The 21,814-nt window shown below is 54.6% G+C and overlaps 1 protein-coding gene and 1 pseudogene across 9 annotated transcripts in view; one reads left to right on the top strand and one right to left on the bottom strand.

Annotated features, from left to right (window-relative positions):
- Positions 1–21,467, bottom strand: part of Arhgef2 (Rho/Rac guanine nucleotide exchange factor 2) — a 32,776-nt gene extending 11,309 nt beyond the window's left edge. Inside the window, exons 1-11 of one of the 9 annotated variants that reach the window (XM_076862185.1) lie at positions 14,781–14,847; positions 6,296–6,491; positions 5,948–6,092; positions 3,812–3,879; positions 3,426–3,489; positions 2,657–2,786; positions 2,140–2,249; positions 1,857–2,003; positions 702–952; positions 408–533; positions 34–151 (exon numbers count right to left, since the gene is read on the bottom strand). In XM_076862185.1, coding sequence (XP_076718300.1) covers positions 34–151; positions 408–533; positions 702–952; positions 1,857–2,003; positions 2,140–2,249; positions 2,657–2,786; positions 3,426–3,489; positions 3,812–3,879; positions 5,948–6,092; positions 6,296–6,334 — 1,198 coding nt within the window. In that variant the 5' untranslated portion in view covers positions 6,335–6,491; positions 14,781–14,847. Of the gene's footprint in view, positions 1–33; positions 152–407; positions 534–701; positions 953–1,856; positions 2,004–2,139; positions 2,250–2,656; positions 2,787–3,425; positions 3,490–3,811; positions 3,880–5,947; positions 6,093–6,295; positions 6,492–8,810; positions 10,589–14,438; positions 14,520–14,780; positions 14,967–20,708; positions 20,768–21,002; positions 21,097–21,276 lie in introns of those variants that run through there. The other 8 variants (XM_076862186.1, XM_076862184.1, XM_076862190.1 and 5 more) reach the window with 8 other exon arrangements.
- Positions 9,295–9,390, top strand: LOC143405312 (U6 spliceosomal RNA; annotated as a pseudogene).
- Positions 21,468–21,814: the final 347 nt, after the last annotated feature.

Below are 21,814 nucleotides of genomic sequence, written 5' to 3' on the forward strand. Positions count from 1 at the left end.
CCCTCTCTACCCACACCTGCGAGTCCCGCTCACCATGGGAATGCTGTAGGATGCGGTTGATGAGCACTGGGTACTTGGTGATGCGCTGAGTCACCAGGAGGATGCACTCCTGGACCCCGTGCCGCTTCAGCACAGCTGAACGGGTCACTTTCTGAAAGGGAAGGGGCGGGGCTTGGGGTCATCGGCCATTTACCTCATACTAGGTGACAGTGCTGGACAAGTGGATACCAACACCACGTGTCTGTGGTCAGGACCAATCTGATAAGCTAACACAAAGTGCTCTGCCACCATGAGGGGGTGACTATTGATCGGATCCAGGAGTGGACAGGTCCATAAATGGCGAGCCCATGAATGGTCTGGACCAGGACAGGTGGCTCTGAGCACAGGTCCTAGGGAGGCTTGCTCACCCGAATGAACTGCTGGAAGCGTTTGTCTCGGGCATACAGCTCCTTATAGAGCTTTAAGGCCTTGGTGTGCCGGCTGCAGAATTCTGCATAGGTCTTCCGCATCTGCTCTGCACTGGGACCTGAGAACTAGAGGTCAGGGAGTGACAGCTTATCCCCTGGACTCGCCTTGGGCCTCCTGCCAACAGGCTGGCTTCTTGCCCTTCCAGCTAAAGTTCTGTGGCAGGCAAGAAACAAGCCCACCCCACCCCCAGTCACACCTCCATGAACACTGCCCAGGGGTCCTGCCTCTCCCACCTGGCTGATGAGCAGGTCACCCAAGCGATGGATGACAAAGTTCCGGGAGCTGCCAGGGCACAGAGCCTGCCGTCGGCGTTCTAACAGCTGGCTGAGGAAGCGCGTATGGATGTCACTGAGCTCATCCACACAGGGAAACAGGCCCTGCACAACTCCTGGCTCCAACTGCAGCTCTTCCAGCATCCCCGTGCGGAAGAGGCGGGTCATGATCTTCAGCGTCCTCACATGGTGTAGCTCCGTCTGAATCAGCTCTGTGGGGACAATGGTACGCTTGGTTTTCTGCTCTGGCTTGGCCATGATTTGTGGGGCCCTAGGTTGGTCCCTTCCAGGTTAATATCTCCATTACTGTGATCTTAGATAATATTTTTGGTATTGAGGATTAATCCAGGGTGCTCTACCACTAAGGTACAACCTTAGCGCCCACCCCCCACTTTATCTAGCTATCTATTTATTTATTTATTTTATGTGGTGCTGAGGATCAAACCCAAGGCCTCACTCCTATGAGGCAAGCGCTCTACCACTGAGCTACAGCACCAGCCCCCAACCTCAGCCCTTTTTATTTTTTATTTTGAGACACTAAGTTGCCAAGGCTGGCTTGAACTTATAGTCCTTCCACCTCAGTCTCTCAGTCACTGGGATTATAGGTGTGCACCATTAGAAATGTCTGGAGTCCCCAGCACAGTGTTGGGTATGGAAAAGATACAGAATGGGGACTGAATTGAAGAAAAAATAAAGGTGGAGCCTTGGAGCCAGGCATGGTGGAATACACCTTTAATTCCAGTGACTCGGGAGGCTGAGGCTGGAGGATTACAAGTTCAAAGTCAGCCTCAGCAATTTATTGAGACCTTAAGCAACTTAGCAAGACCCTGTCTCAAAATAAAACATTAAGAAAAAATGGCTGGAGATGTAGCTCAGGGGTTATACGCAAGTGCCCCTGAATCCAATCTTTGGTACCAAAAAAAAAAAAAAAAAAAGATGGGACCTTCGCCATAGAACTGAGAGGTAGAGGCCCAGAGGGAAACCTGATACCAAGCAGGGTCTGGAGGTCAAAAGGTTAGGAGGCAAAGGTCGCAAGAGGCGGGAGATGGCAGAAAGTAGGACACAGAGAAACGGGACCTGGTGAAGGAGGAGGAAGGTGAGGGTGGGCGTGCTCACCGTAGATGACATCCTGCTGCTTCATCACCTCCTTCTTGTGCTGCTGCAGGAAGCTGCTATCCACAGCAAGGCTCCAGGAATCAGCCGCAAAGTCCTTCTCATCCATTTCAAAGTCGCTCATCAGCTCATTGTAGATCACCTCTGCACCTGGACCCCAGTGGGGGCGGCAACTCAGTCAGACCCTCTTCAGTGGTCCTGGGCCCTCCCAGGTGCTTCCACCAGCCACTCATCTCCACCCCCCTTCGTCTTCCCCGGGTCAGCCCCAGGCCCTGGCCACACTCACCTTCATCAATGAGGGACTCCACTGACAGGGTTCGGTTCCGCATGTTGAGCGAGTCTGTAGACTGAGAGAGGATCCGACGCAGCCCCAGGGGCGTCTCATCATTGAAATGTCTGAAGGGAGTGGAGGCTGTCTGCATCACCCTCACTCAGGCCAGAGATCCCTTCCCCGGCGGGGACCCAAGGTGGGATCTGAGAGGTGGTCACCTGTGTTCTCCTTACTCCTATTTTTGTGGCAGTGCTGGAATCGAGCCCCGCAGTACTCTACTACTGAACTGCATCCTCAGCACCTCTTGCTTTTTTATTCTGATGCAGGGTCTTGCTAAGTTACCCAGGGCTGGCCTGCAACTTTCAATCCTCCTGCCTCAGTCCCCCCTGAGTCGCCGGGATCACAGGCGTGCACCACCCCACCACCTGGTTCTCTGTCTCCAATTCTGAACTCAGGGACAGAAGACCCTCTCGGCTCCCTAGGGCTCCCTATTCTCTGCTGCCTAGCTCCCCTTCCCCAAATAAAGGCTCACCCAGCAATGTTGGTGGTGGAGACACTCTTGGCTAAAGACAAGGACGAGCGGCCACGGCGGGAGCCCAGGAGGGACTGCCGGAAGCTGTCAGCGGGGTAGATGGCTGAGGAGGGCCGTTCTCGGGTGGCTGCTGTTGGGGAGACACAGTGAGCAGGCAATTCCAAACGCTGGTGCCCTTCCAGGATTCGGAGCTCCTAGGCTCCTCCTCGCTGGAAAGGAAGTGTCCTCTCCCGCCTTCCCTTTTGTACAAGAAAGATGGTCACAGTGACAACATTGCCACTGTCCATTTACGCCATCCTCCAGTGTTCACGTGTTGGTGACACATCTCCTCCCCCAAACAGCCTGAGAGCACATTGAAGCTCAGGAAAGCAGAAAGACCTGTGCAGGGTGACCCAGGGATGGCGAGTAGGGACACGGGCTCTGCTCTTCCTGCCGAGCATCATGTTCTTTCTGTCATACCAAAGCTGTCAGAACGGACACTTGACAGCACTGCCAACACTCCCCCAAATGTCGTGTGCACAACTGACAAAAACAACAAAGGACGCGGCCAACTCAGGTGACCAACCATCCCACGGCTTATCACATTGGGTCTCTCCCGTTCTGCCCCTAAACCCAGGAACCTGTGCCATCCCTAAGCCCCACTAGCTGCCTCCACTAAGGAGAGAAAGGTGCTGTGCCTGGGAATGACCTCAGGGGGGCAGCAGAGCCTGTGGACTGAGTTGCCCAAGGTCCAGGGTCTCAAGGGAGCCCCCCACTCCCCACTACTCACTCTTACTGCGAAGGGAAACAGACTGCAAGGCAGTGTTGTTCTTCAGCAGGGCGGCTTTCTGTTGCTGTGAGACAGAGCGAAAGAGACACCAGGAACAGCTGTCACCCAAGGATCCCCCTCCAGGCCTGGGGTAGGAGCTGGGCAGCTGGCCCCTCAGGAGAAAGCTGGCACTGTGGTTAAGGGCATGGGGTGGCTGACATAACTCCAATTCTGTGGGGCTGTGTCTAGAGCCATAGGCCTGGCCACTCAGGGGACCCAGGGCCGGGGGGTCAGGTTCTGGGTTGCCCTGTGGTGTGGAGGAGGTGGCAGGGGATGAATGGAAAAGGCTTGAGGTCACCACGCTTCCTGCCCTCTCCCCCAGCCCTCTGCCCTCCCTGCCGTCTCACCTTCTGCTTGACCTTGGTACAGTTGGCGAGGGTGTCTTTACAGCGGTTGTGGATAGTCACATTGCAGGCTGGGAGGGTGGGGTAGAGAGGGTGAAGGGAGGGCCAGGTGGTACAGGAGGGGACACACCCACATGCAGACACCCAAGTCCCCCTAGCCACACGGTCCTCAGATACTCTCCCCCTTCCCAGACTTCTCAGCCATTGCCACACCCCACTCCCTCCCTCCCACAGCCCTTTCCTTCAAGCAGGAAGTGGAGAGGACGGTCTGGGTGTGAAGTGAAATAAAGCAATCAGGAGAGATGGACAACCCTGAACCAAAAATGGCCGTGACGGGACAGGAGGAAGAAGGGGTCATGCTGCCAGGGATGAGCTCAAGCACAAAAGAGGTGGAGAGTGGCAGATGGGAGCCAGGACTCCCACTGAACAGGAGATGGCACCAAGGCAGCTGGGATGGCAGCTAGGGCAGAGGGGGACAGTAACATGCCCTGAGCAAATGCCCAACCTTTAATCTATCCCATCAATCCTTGGAGGCTGACTCAACTATCCTCACTTTACAAATGAGGAACGTGTCCTGGAGAAGCTCAATCCCCTGCTGGTGGTGAAGCAGGCCTGAATTCAAAGACCAGACTCCTCCCGTTGTCCCACAAGGATGCCACAGACTCTGGCTGGGTCTAAGCAACTCCAAGGTGGACGGATCCAGCGGGGAAGTCGAGACAAGTCCCTGCCCTGCCCTGCCTGCCAGCCTCCTCTGTGGCTTGCAGTCAGCCTGCCTTCTCCCTGCCAGGCCTGGGGAGTCCTATTCCCCATGTAAGGCAAACCCACAGCTCCCACACTCCATCTGCTGCTCCTCACCCCCCACCCCACCTTGCCACGGGGTAGGAGAGAAAAGAAGGGAGGAGGCGTAGCCAAGCTCCAGTGCAGGACCACTGCCATCCCCTGCCCCAAATGCCCTCATCCTCGGCCTCCCGAGCTTCCCCTCCCCCACCAACACCACCGGAAACTCTGCTAACTCCTTCAGACAATACCCAGCACCACGCTCACTTCCACAAATACAAGGCCAACAGGGTGGGGCCAGGGGCAGACAGTGGGGCTGCGTGGTGCTCACCCTTACTGGAGCTCCCTTTTCCTACCCCCAACACCTAGTGTCTCTGGATCGAACCTCCGCTTTCCACCTGCTCTCAAAATAGGGCTGCCCGCCTCCCCAGTTCCCCTGGCAACAAGCTTCCGGATTGGATATTTTGTCAGGTCTCTAGAGGGATCTAGATTGGGGTTCCCTCCTCGCCCTCCTAACTCTAAATCAAGCAAGTGAGGAAGTAGAGGGGAGACCTCACTGGTTCTTTCTGGGGGCTTCTCCCCCAAGTTCCACGGGGATTTGGAGGGGCAGTGCTTCTGCTACGCTGGCCCCTACCAGTCCGAGGCATCTCGGCCATAAATTTGGGGAGAACTGGGGGAAGGGTAAAGTGGAAACCCTCCACATAGGAGTCGCAGGGAAGGGAGGCACTCCTTGTCCATGCTCCAAATCAGGTTTGCCCTCAGACCCGGTGAGGCCTGGGTGCCCTGGCCCCTTGCCCTCCTCCACACGTCCCTGCTGGCTTCCTACGCTGTCTCTCAGACTGGAAACTGATCTGGATGATCAGATGGGGGGATCATCCCACCCTCTCCTTGAAACAGGGATTTCACAGACTCCACCCACAGTCAATGGATAGGAAGGGCAAAGGGACCCTGAATGTCCAGTTCTGCCCAGGAAGATGGGCGGAACCAGCTGCAAGGTTGGTAGCTTTCTGGCCAGATCCTCTCTCACCCCCCTCTGCAGACACATTCTTGCTTCTTCTCCAATCACTTCCCCTAACCCTCAACAGCTGTTCAGGAGCGAGAGGGATACCCAGTGGTGACAGCTGCAAGCAGAGTCCTCCCAGCCTCCCCTCATCCACATTCCCCAATAGACCCGCTCATGCCACATTCCAACAGCCACCACCCTCAGGGTGAGAAAGGGAGCAAGCATCTGGCCCTGGCACTTGGGCCCAGCTGGGGGTTCAGAGAGGGAAAGTCCCCCGTATGGATCCAGGGCAGACAGGACAGATGGGAAGACAGGGTCGGTGGGCACCAGGTCTGAATGACAGGGGCCAAATAACTTACTTGGGCAGACGAGGGCTTCCTTGGCGGTGATGCTCTTATTACAGGCATAGCACATGGTCATGCCCGAAACCGTGATGGTGGTGAAGAGGTGCCCGTTGGTATAGCGGGCATCCTTGGCTTCCTTCATCTTCTCCTTTTCCCGGGCCTGTGGAAGGTGCAGGAGACACAGGAAGTGAAGTTGGATAATGCCAGGGGCCTGGAGTCAGAGACAGGCTGAGGGCAGTGAGGGAGAAAAGCCAGCCTGGGCAGGCTGCAAAGACACCAACTCCACAGCAGGACTGCCCTGGGGCTCAGGGTGGCTGACCAGGAGTAACCAGTCCCGAGAGGGTTTCGGGGTCCCTGACCCACCTGGCCCCTGCGGCTGGGTTGCCTCCTGTTGCCACTCATCTCCCTGCTCTGGAGCGCCGCGTCCTCACTCCACCTCCCAGCCCCAGCTCTGCTCGCCCCCGGGCTGCTGTACTCCCTTCCCTGTGCTGGGGGAGATGCGCAGAGCGGAGGGAGAGCGGGCGAAGCAGAGGGTGCCAGCTCACCAGCGCTTTCCAATCTATGGGAGTGAGCTCCTCTCATAACCATGACAACCGGTGTTGGAGCGGCTGTCTCAGTCACGGGAGGGGGGGTGTCAGGGATGGGAGGGCAGGAGATCCCCATATTAGATTGGCTGAAAGGACAGAATGCCTCCAGGGCCACCCCCAACTCAGGGGTCAGGATGCCAAACCTTTAACTCTTCTATCCACTTAGTCAGGGTCACATGCTGCCCCCTCTCTGGGAGGCAGCGTGTCCCCCACTAATCTCTAGGCAGAGGGAACCTGGGTTTGGCCTCAGGTCACTCCTCTCTGGGACCTTTAAGGACAGAAACAGCCAGCCAGCTTGGTTGTCCCAGCAGAAAATTCCCCCTGCAGCTAACTTTTACCCTTCTCAAATTACACTCAGACCTGTAAGAGCTCTCAATTGCTCCTAAACCAAATGGTCTCCCTCATTCTAGAAGTCCTTTCTGCCATCTACCTCCCTCCTTCCAGCCCTGCACTCTGCAGAGATGGGGCACACCACACGTGGCCTCTCCAACCTCTGAGGCGGGCCTTTCCCATCTCGGCCTTTCTTCTCCAGCTGCCCACTGGCCTGTGAGTCAAGTCATTCTCTCTGACTTCTTTTCTGTTCTTCCTCAAGCCCCTGAGCTTCCTCAAAAGCCTATGAAGGTGGGGCTGGGGCTGGGGCTGGGGCTGGGGCTTGGTGGTGGTGGCTCGCCTAGCATGCGTGAAGCACTGGGTTCGATCCTCAGCACCACGTAAAAACAAATATGTCCACCTAAAACTAAAAAAAATAAATATCTTAATATTTATTTACATAAATAAATATTTTAAAAAGGAAAAAAAAAAACACCTATGAAGGTGAGAAGACTGGGAGACCACTCACTGATCCCAGAACCTTCTTCAGTTATCACCTCGGGTCTCTAGATCTCTGTCCTCCAGAGCGGAGGATAAAGCAGGAAGGGAAGCTAACCACTCCCTTCAAGTTCCCTTTGCCTTTCAAAAATCAAACACCAGAGCCAGCCACGATGGCCTGTAACCCCAGGAATTGGGTAGCTCAGGCAGCAGGATCACAAGTTCAAGACCAGCCTCAGCAACTGAGAGACAAGGTCTCAGAATAATAAAAGGGGATGTAGAGGTAGTTCAGTGGTTAAGCACCCCTGGGTTCAATCCCCAGTACAAAGGAAAAAAAAGCAGGATTCAGATGATCGAGGATATGAGCCCCAAAGTTGGGAACCTTGGTGGGGAGCCTTCAACCTGGGCCTGAGGAGGCTGGCCCTGACTGGTTCCAGTCCCACTGGCAGGAGGTGGGGGAGGGGAGAGACGCAGACCAGTGCTCAGGGCAGAGGGGGTAGAAAAGGGAAGTACAGGGGCTGAGTCAACAAATAGGGCCAGAGGGCACTGGGCTGTGGTGACCTGGAGCCCAGGGCACTCTGGTGGCTCCAGATCCTCCTCCCAGCCTCTTCTCAGCCTGGGTTACCTGACAATGAGCAGGGCCCAGAGGCCCAGAGGCCAGTCCTTGTCCCCCACCATGCACCTCCCCACCCCCACACTTTTGTTTCTTTCCTCCTGGTTTATCCATTTTTTTGGTACCGGGATTGAACCCAGGGGTGCTTGACCTCTGAGACACATCCCCAGCCCTTTTTTGTGTTTTATTTAGAGACAGGGTCCCTCTGAGTTGCCAGGGCCTCGCCCACTGGGGTTACAGGCACAAGCCACCTGCGCCCGCTGGCCTGGCCTTCCTTTTCTTCCTATCTCCTGGTCCTCAGCTCTCAGTTCAGGTTCTCCCTCCTCTGCGCCTTCACCTGTCTTCCTTCCCTACTAGGTGGCTTCCTTCAGCTCCGCCCCATGTGACCACGTGAGGACCTCGGTGTCCCTCCCCTCGTCTTCCCTCCCGCCTCCTCCTCCGTGGTGCAGGCCACTCCTCCTCCCCTAGTGCTCCAGCACTATACTGGCACCTGCCTGCCTCAATCACCAGAACAGTCTCCCGCGGATCTAATCTGCAGTCTTGCTCCAAGGTGTAGCTCTTTAGTTGATCCAGTGTTTTCAGAAGATCACAGTTGCCTTGTGGGACCCTTAGTCCAGATCCAGATCGCCCTTCTCACTGCTGTGCACTGTCCCTACTTTCCTCATCTCCTGCTCTTCCAAAGCAGTGCACTTATGACATTTGAAGTCAAAGCAAGCAAACGTAAAGACAGCATTCAAAAGAGCAGCGTCACTGGCCGGGGTAACTCCAAAAGGGGCAGTGTTTCAGATCTGTCCTGGTGCTGCTAGAGTTCCCCTTTCCCAATTTCCGCACAGCCCTCCCCCTCCCCTCTCTCTTCACGCGTGACACTCACCTGCTTGGCCAGCTCTGATGAGCACAGCAAAGGGAGAGGACTAGGGCAAGCAGAAAGCCATCTCTAGTGGCCCTTCCCCTCTCTGGCACAGATGCCCCAGTGACAGCCAGGGTACCCTGGGCCCTGCCTGCTCCACCCCTGAACACTCACCCTCTCTCCGAGTGACCCCCTCTCTAGGTGGGCCAGCAGCGGGCAGCAGCCCCAGCAGCAGCACATCCCAACAGCAAGCGGCCCTGGCACTGCCTAGCACTATTGTCCCAGAGGTGGCCTGTGCCCGCCCCAAGGCTCCGGCTGCTGAGGATGGAAGGACATGGAGCCTGCTCTCCAAGGGAATCGGCTCCAAAGGTGGGATGAGTGGGCTGGTTTGGATTTCTGTCCTATTCTCTTCCAGGTTGGTCGGTTTGTTTCCTAAAGGGGATGTGACCCCACTGAGCCATATCCCCAGCCCTTTTTTTATTTTTTAGAACCCAGGGGCGCTTTGCCCATGAGTTATGTCCCCAGCCCTTTTTAATTTTAAGATAGATTAGCATGGCCCCTGTGCAAGGAAGACATCTAAATTCATGAAGCGTTCTATATTTTCAAGGGAGGGCGCATAGGGGTAGGAAAGATGGTGGAATGAAATGGACATCGTTACCCTAAGAACATGTATGAAGACCCAAGTGGTGTGACTCTACTTTGTGTACAACCAGAAAAATGAAAAAGTGTGCTCTATATGTGTACTATGAATTGAAATGCACTCTGCTGTCATGTATAACAAATTATAATAAATACATTTTTTAAATGTTTTTTTAGTTGTAGGTGGACACAATACCTTTATTTATTTTTATGTGGTGCTGAGGATCAAACCAAGTACACCTCACACGTGCAAGGTGCACACTCTACCACTGAGCAATAACCCCAGCCCCATAAATAAATAAAATTTTTAAAAAATAAAATAAAATCACATTGGAAGCCAAGCACAGTGGCGCACGCCTGTAATCCCAGAGGCTCAGGAGGCTGAGACAAGAGGATTGCAAGTTCACAGCCAGCCTCAGCAATGGCGAGGTGCTAAGCAGCTCAGTGAGACCCTGTCTCTAAATAAAATATTAAAAAAATAGGGCTGGAGATGTGGTTCAGGGGCTGAGTGTGGTACCCCACACATACCCCCAAAAAAGAAAATCACACTGGGCTGGGGTTGTGGATCGGTGGTAGAGCGCTTGCCTTGCTCATGTGAGGCACTAAGTTTGATCCTAAGCACCACATAAAATAAATAAATAAATTAAAGGTATTATGTCCATCTATAACTAAAAAAATTGAAATAAGAAAATCATACTGGTTCCCATTTACCTACTTCTAAGCAGGACAGACCTTCACCTGCTGCATGTTCCAACCTATCCACTGAGAAAATGCCCATCTGCAATTCATAACACCCTCAAGGCCCTGAAACCCTCCTGCGCTCCAGCCTCCTGCTGTCTGGCAGCCAAGGGTCATTCTGCCTCTTTCTCACAAACCTCAGGAACCCTCTTTCCAGCCTACTAACCTTCCTCTCTGCCACTGCTACATCAAAGATCAAGTGAAGGAACAGTTGAGCACACCTAGCAAAAAGACTGCCAGGCAGGTGGCACACTGTGATCCCAGAGGCTCAGGGAGGCCAAGGCAGGAGAACCACAAGTTCAAAGCCACCAGCCTCAGCAACTTAGCAAAGGTCTAAGGAACTCAGTGAGAAGGGCAGGGAAGAGAAGGACATCAAGATCAAGCACATCAAGAGAAGGACATCAAGACATGGGGGTCTCAGCAGCACCCTGCTCTGGGGACCCCACTCATTTCTTACGCGGGCCTCCAAGTCGTCCCCTGCTCCACAGCCACTTTGGTTCCAGGTGCAGTTAGCAGCAGCCCCTTTCCCAAGATGGTGAGGCCTCTGCCCAGACCAGAGCCTAGAGAGTCTAGAGGGGTGCACTGGGGTTTGAGTCACCAGTGGCTCAGCCCCCAGACAGCAGAGGTGCAGAGTCACTAAGTCAGGGGGGACAAGCCAGAAGCTTCCTGCCCATGACTGAGAAAAGAACCTGGGATGCTCTCAGTCAGGCCAGGCCCCTTTAGGAGCTTCCAGGGACAAGATGAAGACTGGAGGCCAGATAGAAAACACTAGTTCCAAGGGCAGAAACAACATGGAAAATAACAGTGAACACACACAAAGGCACTTAATAAATGCTTGCTTAATGAACGAAGATGAGACCAGTAATGGGGGCCAGCACATTGGTGAAGGGCACTGAGGGCCACTGGGAATAAAATGAGGCTAAAGACCCTGAGACCCAGTCACCCTGGACCCCAGCCTGCCCCCTACCCCGCCACACCTGTCAGGCCAGGAGAGAGACAAGCGGGGGTGGGGGAAGCGATGCAAACAGACGGGCATTTGTGCAAGTGAACAATAGCCGTGCCAGGACTCCCTGCCCTCCTGGCACAGGGCAGGCCGGCTGAGTTGGGAGGGGGCAGCTGCTGCCTGCAGCCTTCCCCCCTCCCCCAAGGGGACACAAACAAACCCAGAAGGCCCAGGCCCAGCCAGCCAGCGTCTCTCAGCCATTTCCCCTACCAGCTCCAGAAACCCTGACCAATCCACTCACTGGGCTCCTCCAAGATTCTTCAAACCAGAGGCCAAGGCTAAGAATGGAACTACTTCCTCATGTCCAGAGTGCATGATCCCCCTACTCTGGTGTCCATCCTGCAAACAGTAACTTAGAGCACACCGGACAGACACACAGAGGAACATACCCCAACACTCAGGTAACATGCACACATGGGATTCACATTCCAATCCGTCCCTTCCCGGATTCCAAGGTCACAGCTCCAGAGCCAGGGGATTGAGATCAGACAGACAGATGCTTCTTGAACTCCTTGGTCACTCCCAGCAGGTCCTACCTTAGGCACCCCTAGGTACTCTCCCAGCCCCCCAACCCCCTACCCCCACAGTCCCTTGGTGACTTAAGCTTTCAGTTCCCTTCCCCCATTCTTGTTTCTCCCCTCCCCCTAGGTCCTTTCCCTAACCTCCATGACCCTCAGAGTCCTTCTATGTCCCCAAAAGCCTCTGCCTCCAGGAAGACCCCAATTTTTCAACTTTCCTCCAAAGCCATCAGCCCTCCGGGCTCCCTCCTGGGCGCCCCCAGCCCTCCTCTCTAGCTACACCGTTGGTCCTGCACACAAAGCCAGCCACCTCTCTAGTACTCAGAACAAAGAAAGATCTCTCCTCCTCACTCCCCATTCCACCTGCCCACCACACACTCCAGTGCTGGGGTCCCAGAGATCCCAAGGGGACCACCAGCCTCCAGAGCCATCCCTACACCACTGGCCCTGGTTTGGTGGAAAAGGATCTTTTGTTCGGAGGGACCTGAAGGTTAGGGCTGGGGAAAGGAGGGAGGGAAGAGCAAGGGACTAAAGGGAAAGAGAGGGGATCTGTGGGCTTTGGGGTTTGAGGAGGTAGGAAGTAGAGCAGAGAGAATTAAGGGGGTGGAGATCTGAAGACAAGCCTGGAAGAATAGAAACGGAGTGAAAAGAGAAAGGAGCCTGGGGGGTGGGGGCTCACAGAAAGATCCTAAGGGGTGGGAAGAGAAAGAGGCAGGTTGTACTCCAGTTCCTCCTCCTAGGAGGAGCTCCGGGGAGTAGGGCAGGGACGAGGAGCAGGTGGGGTGCCTGACCCATCCCCCCACATAGGTAGCAGGGAAGAGACCATCTTCTTCAAATAATCTCCTTTCCAGTGCCCCCTTCCCACCACAGTATAAAAAGAAAGGAGACAGCTGGCGTGCTTGGGGGAGGGGGGAGAGGGGACCCAGGGTTTGTTGGCTAAGAACCAACTCCCCCCTTCTGTAACCACAGCTTTCCGGAGGTGGAGGTGGTGGCCCTCCCCTTCCGACCAGCCCAAACTGACACCCTCCTCTTGTGGCCTCCGTGCCCTCTCAGATCCACCCACTCAGCCCCCGCACTCCCCTTCCCCCTGCCAGATTCCCAAATACCCCCTCCTCAGCCAGCTCCGGGGCAGAAAGAAGAACTGGGTTTCCGGATGCCCAGTTCCCTACTGGGGGAGGTGACAATAAACAAACAAACAGCAACAAAAAAAGAGAGCACAGGTCCAGGTATCTGGCCCCTGGCCCCCTCATTAATGGAGAAAGGACCGCAGTATCTAACCTCCCAGAATCTCTCCCTGTGCCCCTGGCCAGGTCTGCCCCTCCTGCCGCTCCCCCGTGGCTTTCCTTTTTAGGGTGGAACGTATTTCCGTGGTTTCAAAAAGCCTCTCCCGCCCCCCCTTGGCTCTACTCCAGGGTCTCAGCTCAAACGGTTGAAAAAATAAACAGACTTTTGGAGCTGGGGCCTGGCTTGGCGCAGGGTTGTGAAGAGCCTGTCTGCCACCCCACTGTTCCACCACACTTCAGCCACCTCACCCTGGCCCTCTGTTTGTCTTAGGGGTTACTCAAATCCCCGGCTGCTTTCCGGTTAGCAGAGTCTAATACCAATCCCCTGAGGAAAGTCCTAAAGCCTCCTTCTCTGCCCGTCTCCATCCCCACCTCTGCCCTAGGTTGGACCTTCTCCCAGTTAGCACCAAGACAGGTAGCCTGGCTAAGAATCAGCAGGGAGGTGGAGTGAGGGGACTCCATCCCCTGGAGGGCTCCAGTGGAGTAGGGCTCCCTGGCCTGAAGATGGTAATCAGCTAAGCTGGCCACCCAGCAGACAAGGGAGGAAAGCCAGAGATGAAGATCAAAGCAGCTCTGGGCTGGGTTCTGGCCTTTCTGAGAACGAGCACAGTGTGGAAGCCCCACGGAACTGGAAGGTGTTGTCTGCATACACCACCTTCCTCCCAGTTCCCAGCTGCTCAGCTAAAGTCAGTTTGATCATTTTCTGGGGCCTGGGGTGTACACGGGTCATAGCATTTGGGAATGGGTCTGGATACAAAGACAGGGATAAAGGATACTTTAAAAGCAGTGGCCAAGAGGTCATGGTGGGTGGGTGTGTGTGTGTGTGTGCGCGTGCACGCGTGTAATTATACACCCAGACTCGAGATGACAGGTAAAGGGCCTCCAGCACCAGGAAATAAGAGAATAGGCGCCGAGGACGGCAGAGAGGGGCAGGAAGGCAGTGTCCAGGTCGGTCCGCCTAAGGCTTTCGGGATTGGGAGAACAAGGAGCTTGGAAGGCTGGTGGGACAGAGAGGGATGGGGACCACCCCGCGTTCCAGGCTCAGGGGTGCTCCGTGGGGAGGAGAGAATCCCAGTTACACAAAGACTTCTGCTCCCTTCACCTGGGGTGATGGCCTGGGGCCCGGGGTGGGGAAGGGGGATGAGCGTTGCTCCGCGGTCCTGACCCCCGCCACCCGCCCACCCGAGGGGAGAGCTGAATCACAGCTGGAAAGCCCATTTGCGCGGAGAGGAGGAGCTGACTTTTGTCTTGGAGGGGTGGTGGTGGTGGTGGCGGTGGTGGTGGGAGGAAGCTGGGAAACCACCCCTCCCGCCCCCTCCGCCGGATGGCGGGGACAAAGGGGGAACGACCTAGCCGGCGGCCGGGGCGGGGGTACGGCCGGGGGCGACCCGGCAGCCGCCCGGCCAGCGGGTGCGGAGAGAGCCCACCTCCGGCCCGACGCGCGCCTCCCTCTTCCCGCTCGGTCCCTTACCGGAGCAACTTTCTTCTGAGCGACAAAAAACACCCGGCGGCGCCCGATCGGAGGCGACCGACCCCAGCCTGCTCTCCCCGGGTCCCGGCAGCGAGTCCGCGCGGCGGAGCGGGAGGCGCGGGTCGCGTCCCCCCGGCCCCCCCGCCCCGCTCAGTCCCCACCCACCCGTCCCGCCGCGCCGCGCGCCCGACTTTGGCGCCCAGAGCCGACCCGGGACGTGGGGCGTGGGGCGCGGGGCGCGGGGCGCGGGGGGCGCCCGGGGGACGCGGCGGGGGCGGGGGCCGCCCGGGGGACGCGGCGGGGCCGGGGGCGCCCGGGGACGCGGCGGGGGACTCGACCCACCTTGCCGGCCAGCTCTCGGCTCCGCTCGGTCCGCGCCCGCGTGAGGGACTCGATCCGAGACATGCTCCGGCGCGAGCCGGGCGCCTGCTATTGTGGGGAGCCGCGAGGGTCCGGGCCGCCGCGCCGGCGGGGACAGGAAGTCGGACTCCCCTCGCCCGGCACCCAGCGCCAGTTCCTCAAACCCTTGTCTCCTCCCCGCCGCTCAGGAAGGGGGGGCGGGGCGCGGCGAGGGCGGGGGCCGGCGCGCGGGACGGGGCGCCGCGGGGCCAGGGGTCCCGCCCTGCGGAGGGCGCCCCGGCCCAGCTCGGCTCTCCCGGAGCCCGCGGGTGCCCGGCCGCGCAGTCCCCGCCGGACCCCAGGCCTTCCTCCCCTCCCCCTCCCCAGCACTTCACTTTAAAGACCCTCGGGCCGCTGGACTCTCCCGCCCCCGGCTCTCCAGGGGCCCGGGGCCAGTTCCTCCCCGGCCTTCGGGGCCCATCGAGCAGCCAGAATAAACAGACCCAGTGTACGATTGGGGGCAGGGGTGGCGAGAGGGAGGGCAACTCGAAGAACTAAAAGACGAAATCTAGTAGGTTTATAGGAAAAGAGTCGTTCCCAAAAGTCAAAAATTAAGAGTCGAGAGGACAGAATTCTCCCACAAGCCTCCACCTCTCTGGGCCCTTCCGGACCACACTCTGCCCATCCTCCTCCTAGCTCCGCCTCTGCCAGCTACTTTGGAGGGTGTAGGTGGGAATTAGCAAGCTTTTCTGAAAGCTAGGGAGCTGAGGAAGTCCTTCCATGTGTCTAACCTTGGTTCTCTCTGTCGCTACTTAAACCGGAACCAGAAGACTAGAAAACAGCCTGCCCCAATCAGAGAACAGTTAGGGCACAACCAACTGTCTCCATTAGAAGGAAGATGGGGCCAGGCGCGGTGGTCAGCCTGTAATCCCAGCGACTTGGGAGGCTGAGGCTGGAGGATCAAAAATTCAAGGTCAGCCTCAGCAATATGAGAGACCCTCAGCAACTTAGCAAGACCCTCTTAAAGTAAAAAGGAATGGAATGTAACTCAGTGGTAAAGTGCCCCTGGATTAAATCCCCCTTACCAAAAAAGATTGCCCCAACCTGTGCCAATCTCCACCTTGGGTGAGTTTCCTGCTATTTTCCTCCTCCAGTCTAACTGTAATCACTCATATTGCAGTTCGTTTCCTCCTCTCGGGGTGTCCCACTTCTATGTAGAAATCAGAGCACAAACAAAGAGCGCTAGGACAGAGCATACTATGTTTGCAAGGTCCTGCCTGATTCTGCTTGCAATTGGTGTGGGAGGAGGAGGGAGGGAGAGGAGGCCCAGCCCAGGTCCAGCAGCTCCCTGCTGGACTCCTCAGTAGGACCAGGCTGGAGGTTTCAAGCCCAACTCAGCACTCCTGTAGGTGCCAATTTTAGCCTCTGCCTCTATTTCGGGCTTCACTGCCTCACCGCTGGCTGAGCTGGTTGGGCTCTTCACCCCCAGCACCACCCCCACGCTGCTCCTCTGGTTCTCCCCCTGCCTAGCAACTCCTTCTTCACCTTCTTCAACCATTCTCCTGATCAGGATCCTTATATAGAAAAGAGCAGAAAAAAGGAGAGGGGCCGAGCCTGGGGGCACAGGCCTGTGCTCCTAGCTACTTGGGAGGCTGAGGCAGAAGGACAGGAAGGCCATCCAAGGTAGTTAGCAAGACCCTGTCACAAAACTTTAAAAAACAGCTCAGTGCCTGGATTACATTCTCAGAATGGGGGCAAAAGGGAGGCAAAAGAGGAAATAAACCATACCCAGCCCAGGCTGGGTGACAAGTGGAAGAAGAAAGTGCCTCCCCAGGGCCCGGGCTGTTTTCTCCAGGGTTGCACCTGCAGGGAGACCATGGGAAGGCTGCAAGAACACTCCGAAACCATCAGGCCTGAGGTTCCTGGCCTCAGAACTCCAGGCTTACCTCCCCTCTGGTCAGCCAAGACTCTGGAATGTACTAAATTTAAAAACGGGGAGCCAAAGGCCAGAATCCCAGCTTCATGGCTCCACCCACTGGGGGCTCAGAGACCAAGACTGGACTGGGACATGGCTCTTCTCCCAGGCTGAAGGTTCTGCAAGCAGAGGATAGAATCTTAAAGGGCCAAACTCTACCTGGGTACCCAATAAGCCTAAGATTTGTGCCCCAGGCTCTTTTTTTTTTTTTTTTTTTTGTCTCTTTTGGTAGTGGGAAATTGATCTTAGGGGTGCTTCACACTGAGCTACATGCGAGGCAAGCGCTCTACCACTGAGTTATGACCCAGCCCCCCAGTCCTTTTTATGTTTTAAGACAGGATCTCAGTAAGTGGCCAAGAGTCTTATGATATCGAAGAGGCTGACCTTGAACTTGTGATCCTCCTGCCTCAGCCTCCTGAGTCACTGGGATAACCTGGGTGAGACACCATGCCCAGCTGTACCCCAGGCTCTTTAGGGACCTCTCAGTCCATAAACACAATGTAGAAAGTCTAGGGACTGGAGACATAGCTCACTTGGTAGAGGGCTTGCCTTGCAAGCACAAGGTCCTGGGTTCAATCCCCAACAACAACAACAACACACACACACACACACACACACACACACATAGGGCTGGGGCTGTAGCTCAGTGGTAGAGCACTTACCTAGCACGTGTGAGGCAATGGGTTCAATCCTCAGCACCACATTAAAAATAAATAAATAAATAAAATGTCTGTGAAAGACTAAAAAAATATTTAAAAGAAAGTCTATTGAATGAGAAATCATACCCCATCTATGTATGATATATATATATCAAAGTGCATAAATGCATTATACTGTCATGTATAACTAATTAAAACAAATTGAAAAAATAAAAAGTCTATTGAAAGAAGAGGCTGGTTGGGGGGGGCTGGAGTTTTAGCTCAGCAGTAGAGCGCTCGCCTGGCACATGTAAGGGAGGCGCTGGGTTCCATCCTCAGAACCACATAAAAGAAAAGAAAATAAAGGTATTGTGTCCAACTACAACTTAAAAAAATATTAAAAAATAAAAGGAAAGAAGAGGCTGGTTGGGCTGGGCTGGGGCTCAGTGGCAGAGCACTTGCCTAGCATGTGTGAGGCACTGGGTTCAATCCTCAGCACCACATATAAATAAATAACTAAAATAAGGTATACAAAAAAAGAAAAAGAAAGAAAGAAAAAGCTGGTTCCCATATGGTGGCACAACTTAGTAACACCCTGTCTCAAAATAAAATTAAAAAGATGGGGATGTAGATCAGTAGTAGAGTGCTCTGGGGTTCAATTTCCAATACTAAAAAACAAAGGAAAGAGAAAAGGAAGGAAGAAGACTGGCTAGCCTAATCCTTTTCTGTCTCCTTTTAGTGAGACCCTTTCTCAAAATAGTCAACTATTATTCTTTTTATCTCCTTGCTCTTTGTTACCCTGCTCCTCATTATCCCCTTAGAAGACAAAAATGAGGGTCCGGGGTGGTGGCTCAGTGGTATGGCGCTTGCCTAGCATGCGTGAGGCACTGGGTTCGATCCCTGGCACCATGTAAAAATAAAATAAAGGTTAAAAAAAAAAAGACAAAAATGAGCCAGTGGTGCACATGTGTAATCCCAGTGTCTTGGGAGGCTGAGGCAGGAAGATTGCAAGTTCAAAGCCAGCCTCCGCAACTTAGTGAGGCCCTGTCTCTAAATTAAACATAAAAAAGGACCAGGAATGGGGCTCAGTGTAAAGCACCCTTGGGTTCAGTCCGTGGTACAAAAAAAAAAAAAAAAAACGACAAAAATGAAGTGGGAGGGAGGTCAAGAAGGCTGTTCTACCTTTAAAAATGCCTGCATTTGTGGGGCTGGGATTGTGGCTCAGTGATAAAGCACTTGCCTAGCATGTGAGGTACTGGGTCCGATTCTCAGCACCACATAAAAATAAATAAAGGTCCATCAACAACTAATAAAATATTTAAAAAAAAAAATAAAATAAAAATGTCTGCATTGGTGAGCTAAGTCTGCAGCTTGACTCAGGGTCCATTTCCTGTGTCCTCCAGAACAATGAATACTTTTCCTTCTCCCACCACCCCTTTCTGAAAACTATTCCTTCATTCTAACACCTCCTCCAATGATGTCTTTCAGATTTCCAGAAATTAACTTTTATACATACAAAAATCAAAATTTCTGCCAGAATCTAAAAGTTGCCACCACCTTCTTCAGCCCATTTAACTTGATAAAATATATCCCTCCCATTTCCCTGGAGAAGGACCCAATGCCAGAGGCTGGGCCAGTGGTGAACAGGGCAAGCCCTGGAGATGTCTGGACCCAGCCAGACCCTGCACGGGCCAGAAGAGCTCTGTTTCTTCTTGTTACTCTGGATCTTGTATATGGGGCAGGGTGTGGGGGGGATTAAGGCATAACTGATGCAGAGGCTGATGGCAGGAGGAAGGGGACAGGCTGTTGGGTTGGGTTTACTTTCCAGAGGAGCAGAGGCAGCAATGTCAGAGCTCCGCCTTTTACTAGCTACGGGATCTTGGGCAGGTAGTTTAGCTCTGGCTTAGCTTGTCTAGGCAATGGAGATTAAAATACTTGTCTTTGTTCAAGGCCAGCCTCGGCAATTTAGTGAGACCCTGTGGGAGGTGGCTCCGTGGTAAAGTGCCCTGGGTTCAAGCCCCAGTACTGAAAGAAAACAAACAAACAAATAAAAATCACTCCCTTCTATTCCGAGTTCTTACAAGAATTAAATGAGGTGGCCTCTGGGGAATGAACTGCTTCCTTCTGTCACTGCCTGACTGAGCTGCTGTCCTGCCCTGCCCCCTGATGTTTACCTGCCCTGTTCCACATCCTGAGTGGAGGAGATTAAGTGAAGCAGGAGCCCTTGTTCCCCAGAGGCTGGAAGGAAGCTGGGCCGAGGCATGGCAGGGAGGGAAACAGGAAGACAGGACCAGAGGCCCTGGTGGGGAAAGGCCAGAGGGGACCATATCCTGGCTTTCTCAGGTTCTTTCCTGTTCCTTGTCTGGGCTCCAAGGTCTGCCCACATTCCCTTTCATTAGGTTATTCAGCCTCCTACGTGGCTGTTAGGCCAAGGGGGGGGGGGGCACACACAGACCAACTGGGGCCAAGCTGAGCCCTGCACAGTACTGACAGGGTGAGGGGCTGGGGTTGTGGCTCAGCGGTAGAGCGCTCGCCTATCACATGGGAGTCCATCCTCAGCACCACATTAAAAAAATAAATAAATAAAGGTATTGTGTCCACCTATAACTAAAAAAGACAAGACAAGAGGGTGATTCCCCCAACAGATTCACCTCCTCTGAACTCAAGGAGACTCTGGTCAGGTGGGAATCCACCAGTCTCAACTCCTTACCAGGTGCTAAACAGTGACCTGTTTACATCTCTCTCTACTTTCCCAGCCCACTCAGAGGAAGGGAATCTGGCTCAGAGGCTGGCCCAGGGAGCAGCACCAGGCCCTCAGGGAGAGCCTGGAGGAGTCTAAGCAACCATAGTGTGGGAAAAACCCCTGGTCCTTCAAGGTGACTAGGATATCTTCTGTGGAGTTTCTCAGTCCCAGAAGCCACCCCAGGTTGGGAAAACACATGTACACCTGGGGAGGCTAGGGGAGAAAAGGAAGGTGGCGCCTTCTGCCAGTCAATAAAGAAAATAGAAATGAATTTCAAGCTGCAGGCTCCAGAGAAGAGGGTTGGTCACCAGGAGGAAAGCAATATGCTTTCACTTACCAGGATCAGGACACACACAGCCACACAGGCACAAGTCCTCCAGAGTCACACACCTCCCTGGCTTGCCCTCCCACTAGGGTCTTAGTTCAACTCCTTCAGCTGCCATTTCCACCCATGAAATTACGAGTGTAAAAGTCCTTCGCAAACTCTGATACTCTACGAAGAAGTACAGAGTCTTGCTGTAATTATTATCATTATCATGTCCAATAATAATGGACATAACATTTCTGCTGCCCACCTCTTAGCCGCATGAGACCTAAAGTAAGGAAACGCAATGCCCCGCCTTGGCTCCGAGCCCTCGTCCCTTTTTCCAGCTGTCCACAGCTGCCTGCTAAGCTGGAGGCGGGGGTAGAGCAGAGAAAAGGCGATTTGCTGGGTCACAGCCACAGAGGCTGGAAGAGTGAGCATATGTTCCCTCAAAATGTGAGCCTTGTCCTGAATCTCTAATAGGGAGGGCCGGGGAGGGGTGACTCGGGAGGAAGGGAACGGGGAGGGCGACCAGCCCAGGCCCCCACCCCTGTCTAACTCTTACCTTTGACTTGCCCGTCATGAGGAAGAGGAAGCTGAAGGTCCTTCTCAAGGAGGAGCCTGCCCAGGTCCCCGAGTTCCCTTCCAGCTGGTTCCAGCTGCAGAGAGACAAAGAAGAGGTGAGAAGAGGAAGACGGAGCTGGAAAGCAAACAAGATACTCCCAGAGAGATGGTGGAGAGAGCGCGGGAAGGCCCACGGCCGGCAGGTAGACTAGGAGGAAAGACTCCGAGTGGAAGGGTGAAGGAGAAAGAGGAGGGCGCAAAGGCACCCCACACACCTCAGGCGGCTTCCTGGATGTGGACACTTGAGTTTTCCAGGCCCCTCTATTTATGAGGAAAACTCCAGACTCCTCCCAGATTCATGCAGACTCCCCCTTCCCACCTAATCCAGGCTCGGGATGGATGGCCCAATCCCTGCTCTCATGCTGCTCCCCAAAGGAAGTGGAGTGGAGGGAGAGCCCCCCAGGGGGGCATTTCCCCCCCCTCAGAACAAGAGCCCTGTGTAGACCCCATGCTGTTTGGAAAGAGCCTCTGGGCCTGAAGCCAATAAGGACTGAATTTCCTGGGATTTCATCAGCCCCATCCCATGAGCTAATCCCAAACCCAGAGCCAGGAGGATGTGTCAGCTGCAGAATTTCAGGACCACAAATCAGAGTCTGAGATCTTAAAGGGCCCAGTACTGGCTCACACAGCCACACTGTCTTAGAAGACGGTCCGACTCAGACTTCAGTCACAGGAGCCAAATGAACAGGTGCTGATTTTACATGCTTATTTAGATAGTCATCAAAATCTCTCGGCTTCCTCTGTCTGGGTTCT

Source organism: Callospermophilus lateralis, chromosome 7 (assembly GCF_048772815.1).
Source record: "Callospermophilus lateralis isolate mCalLat2 chromosome 7, mCalLat2.hap1, whole genome shotgun sequence".
Classification (NCBI taxonomy): Eukaryota; Metazoa; Chordata; class Mammalia; order Rodentia; family Sciuridae; genus Callospermophilus; species Callospermophilus lateralis.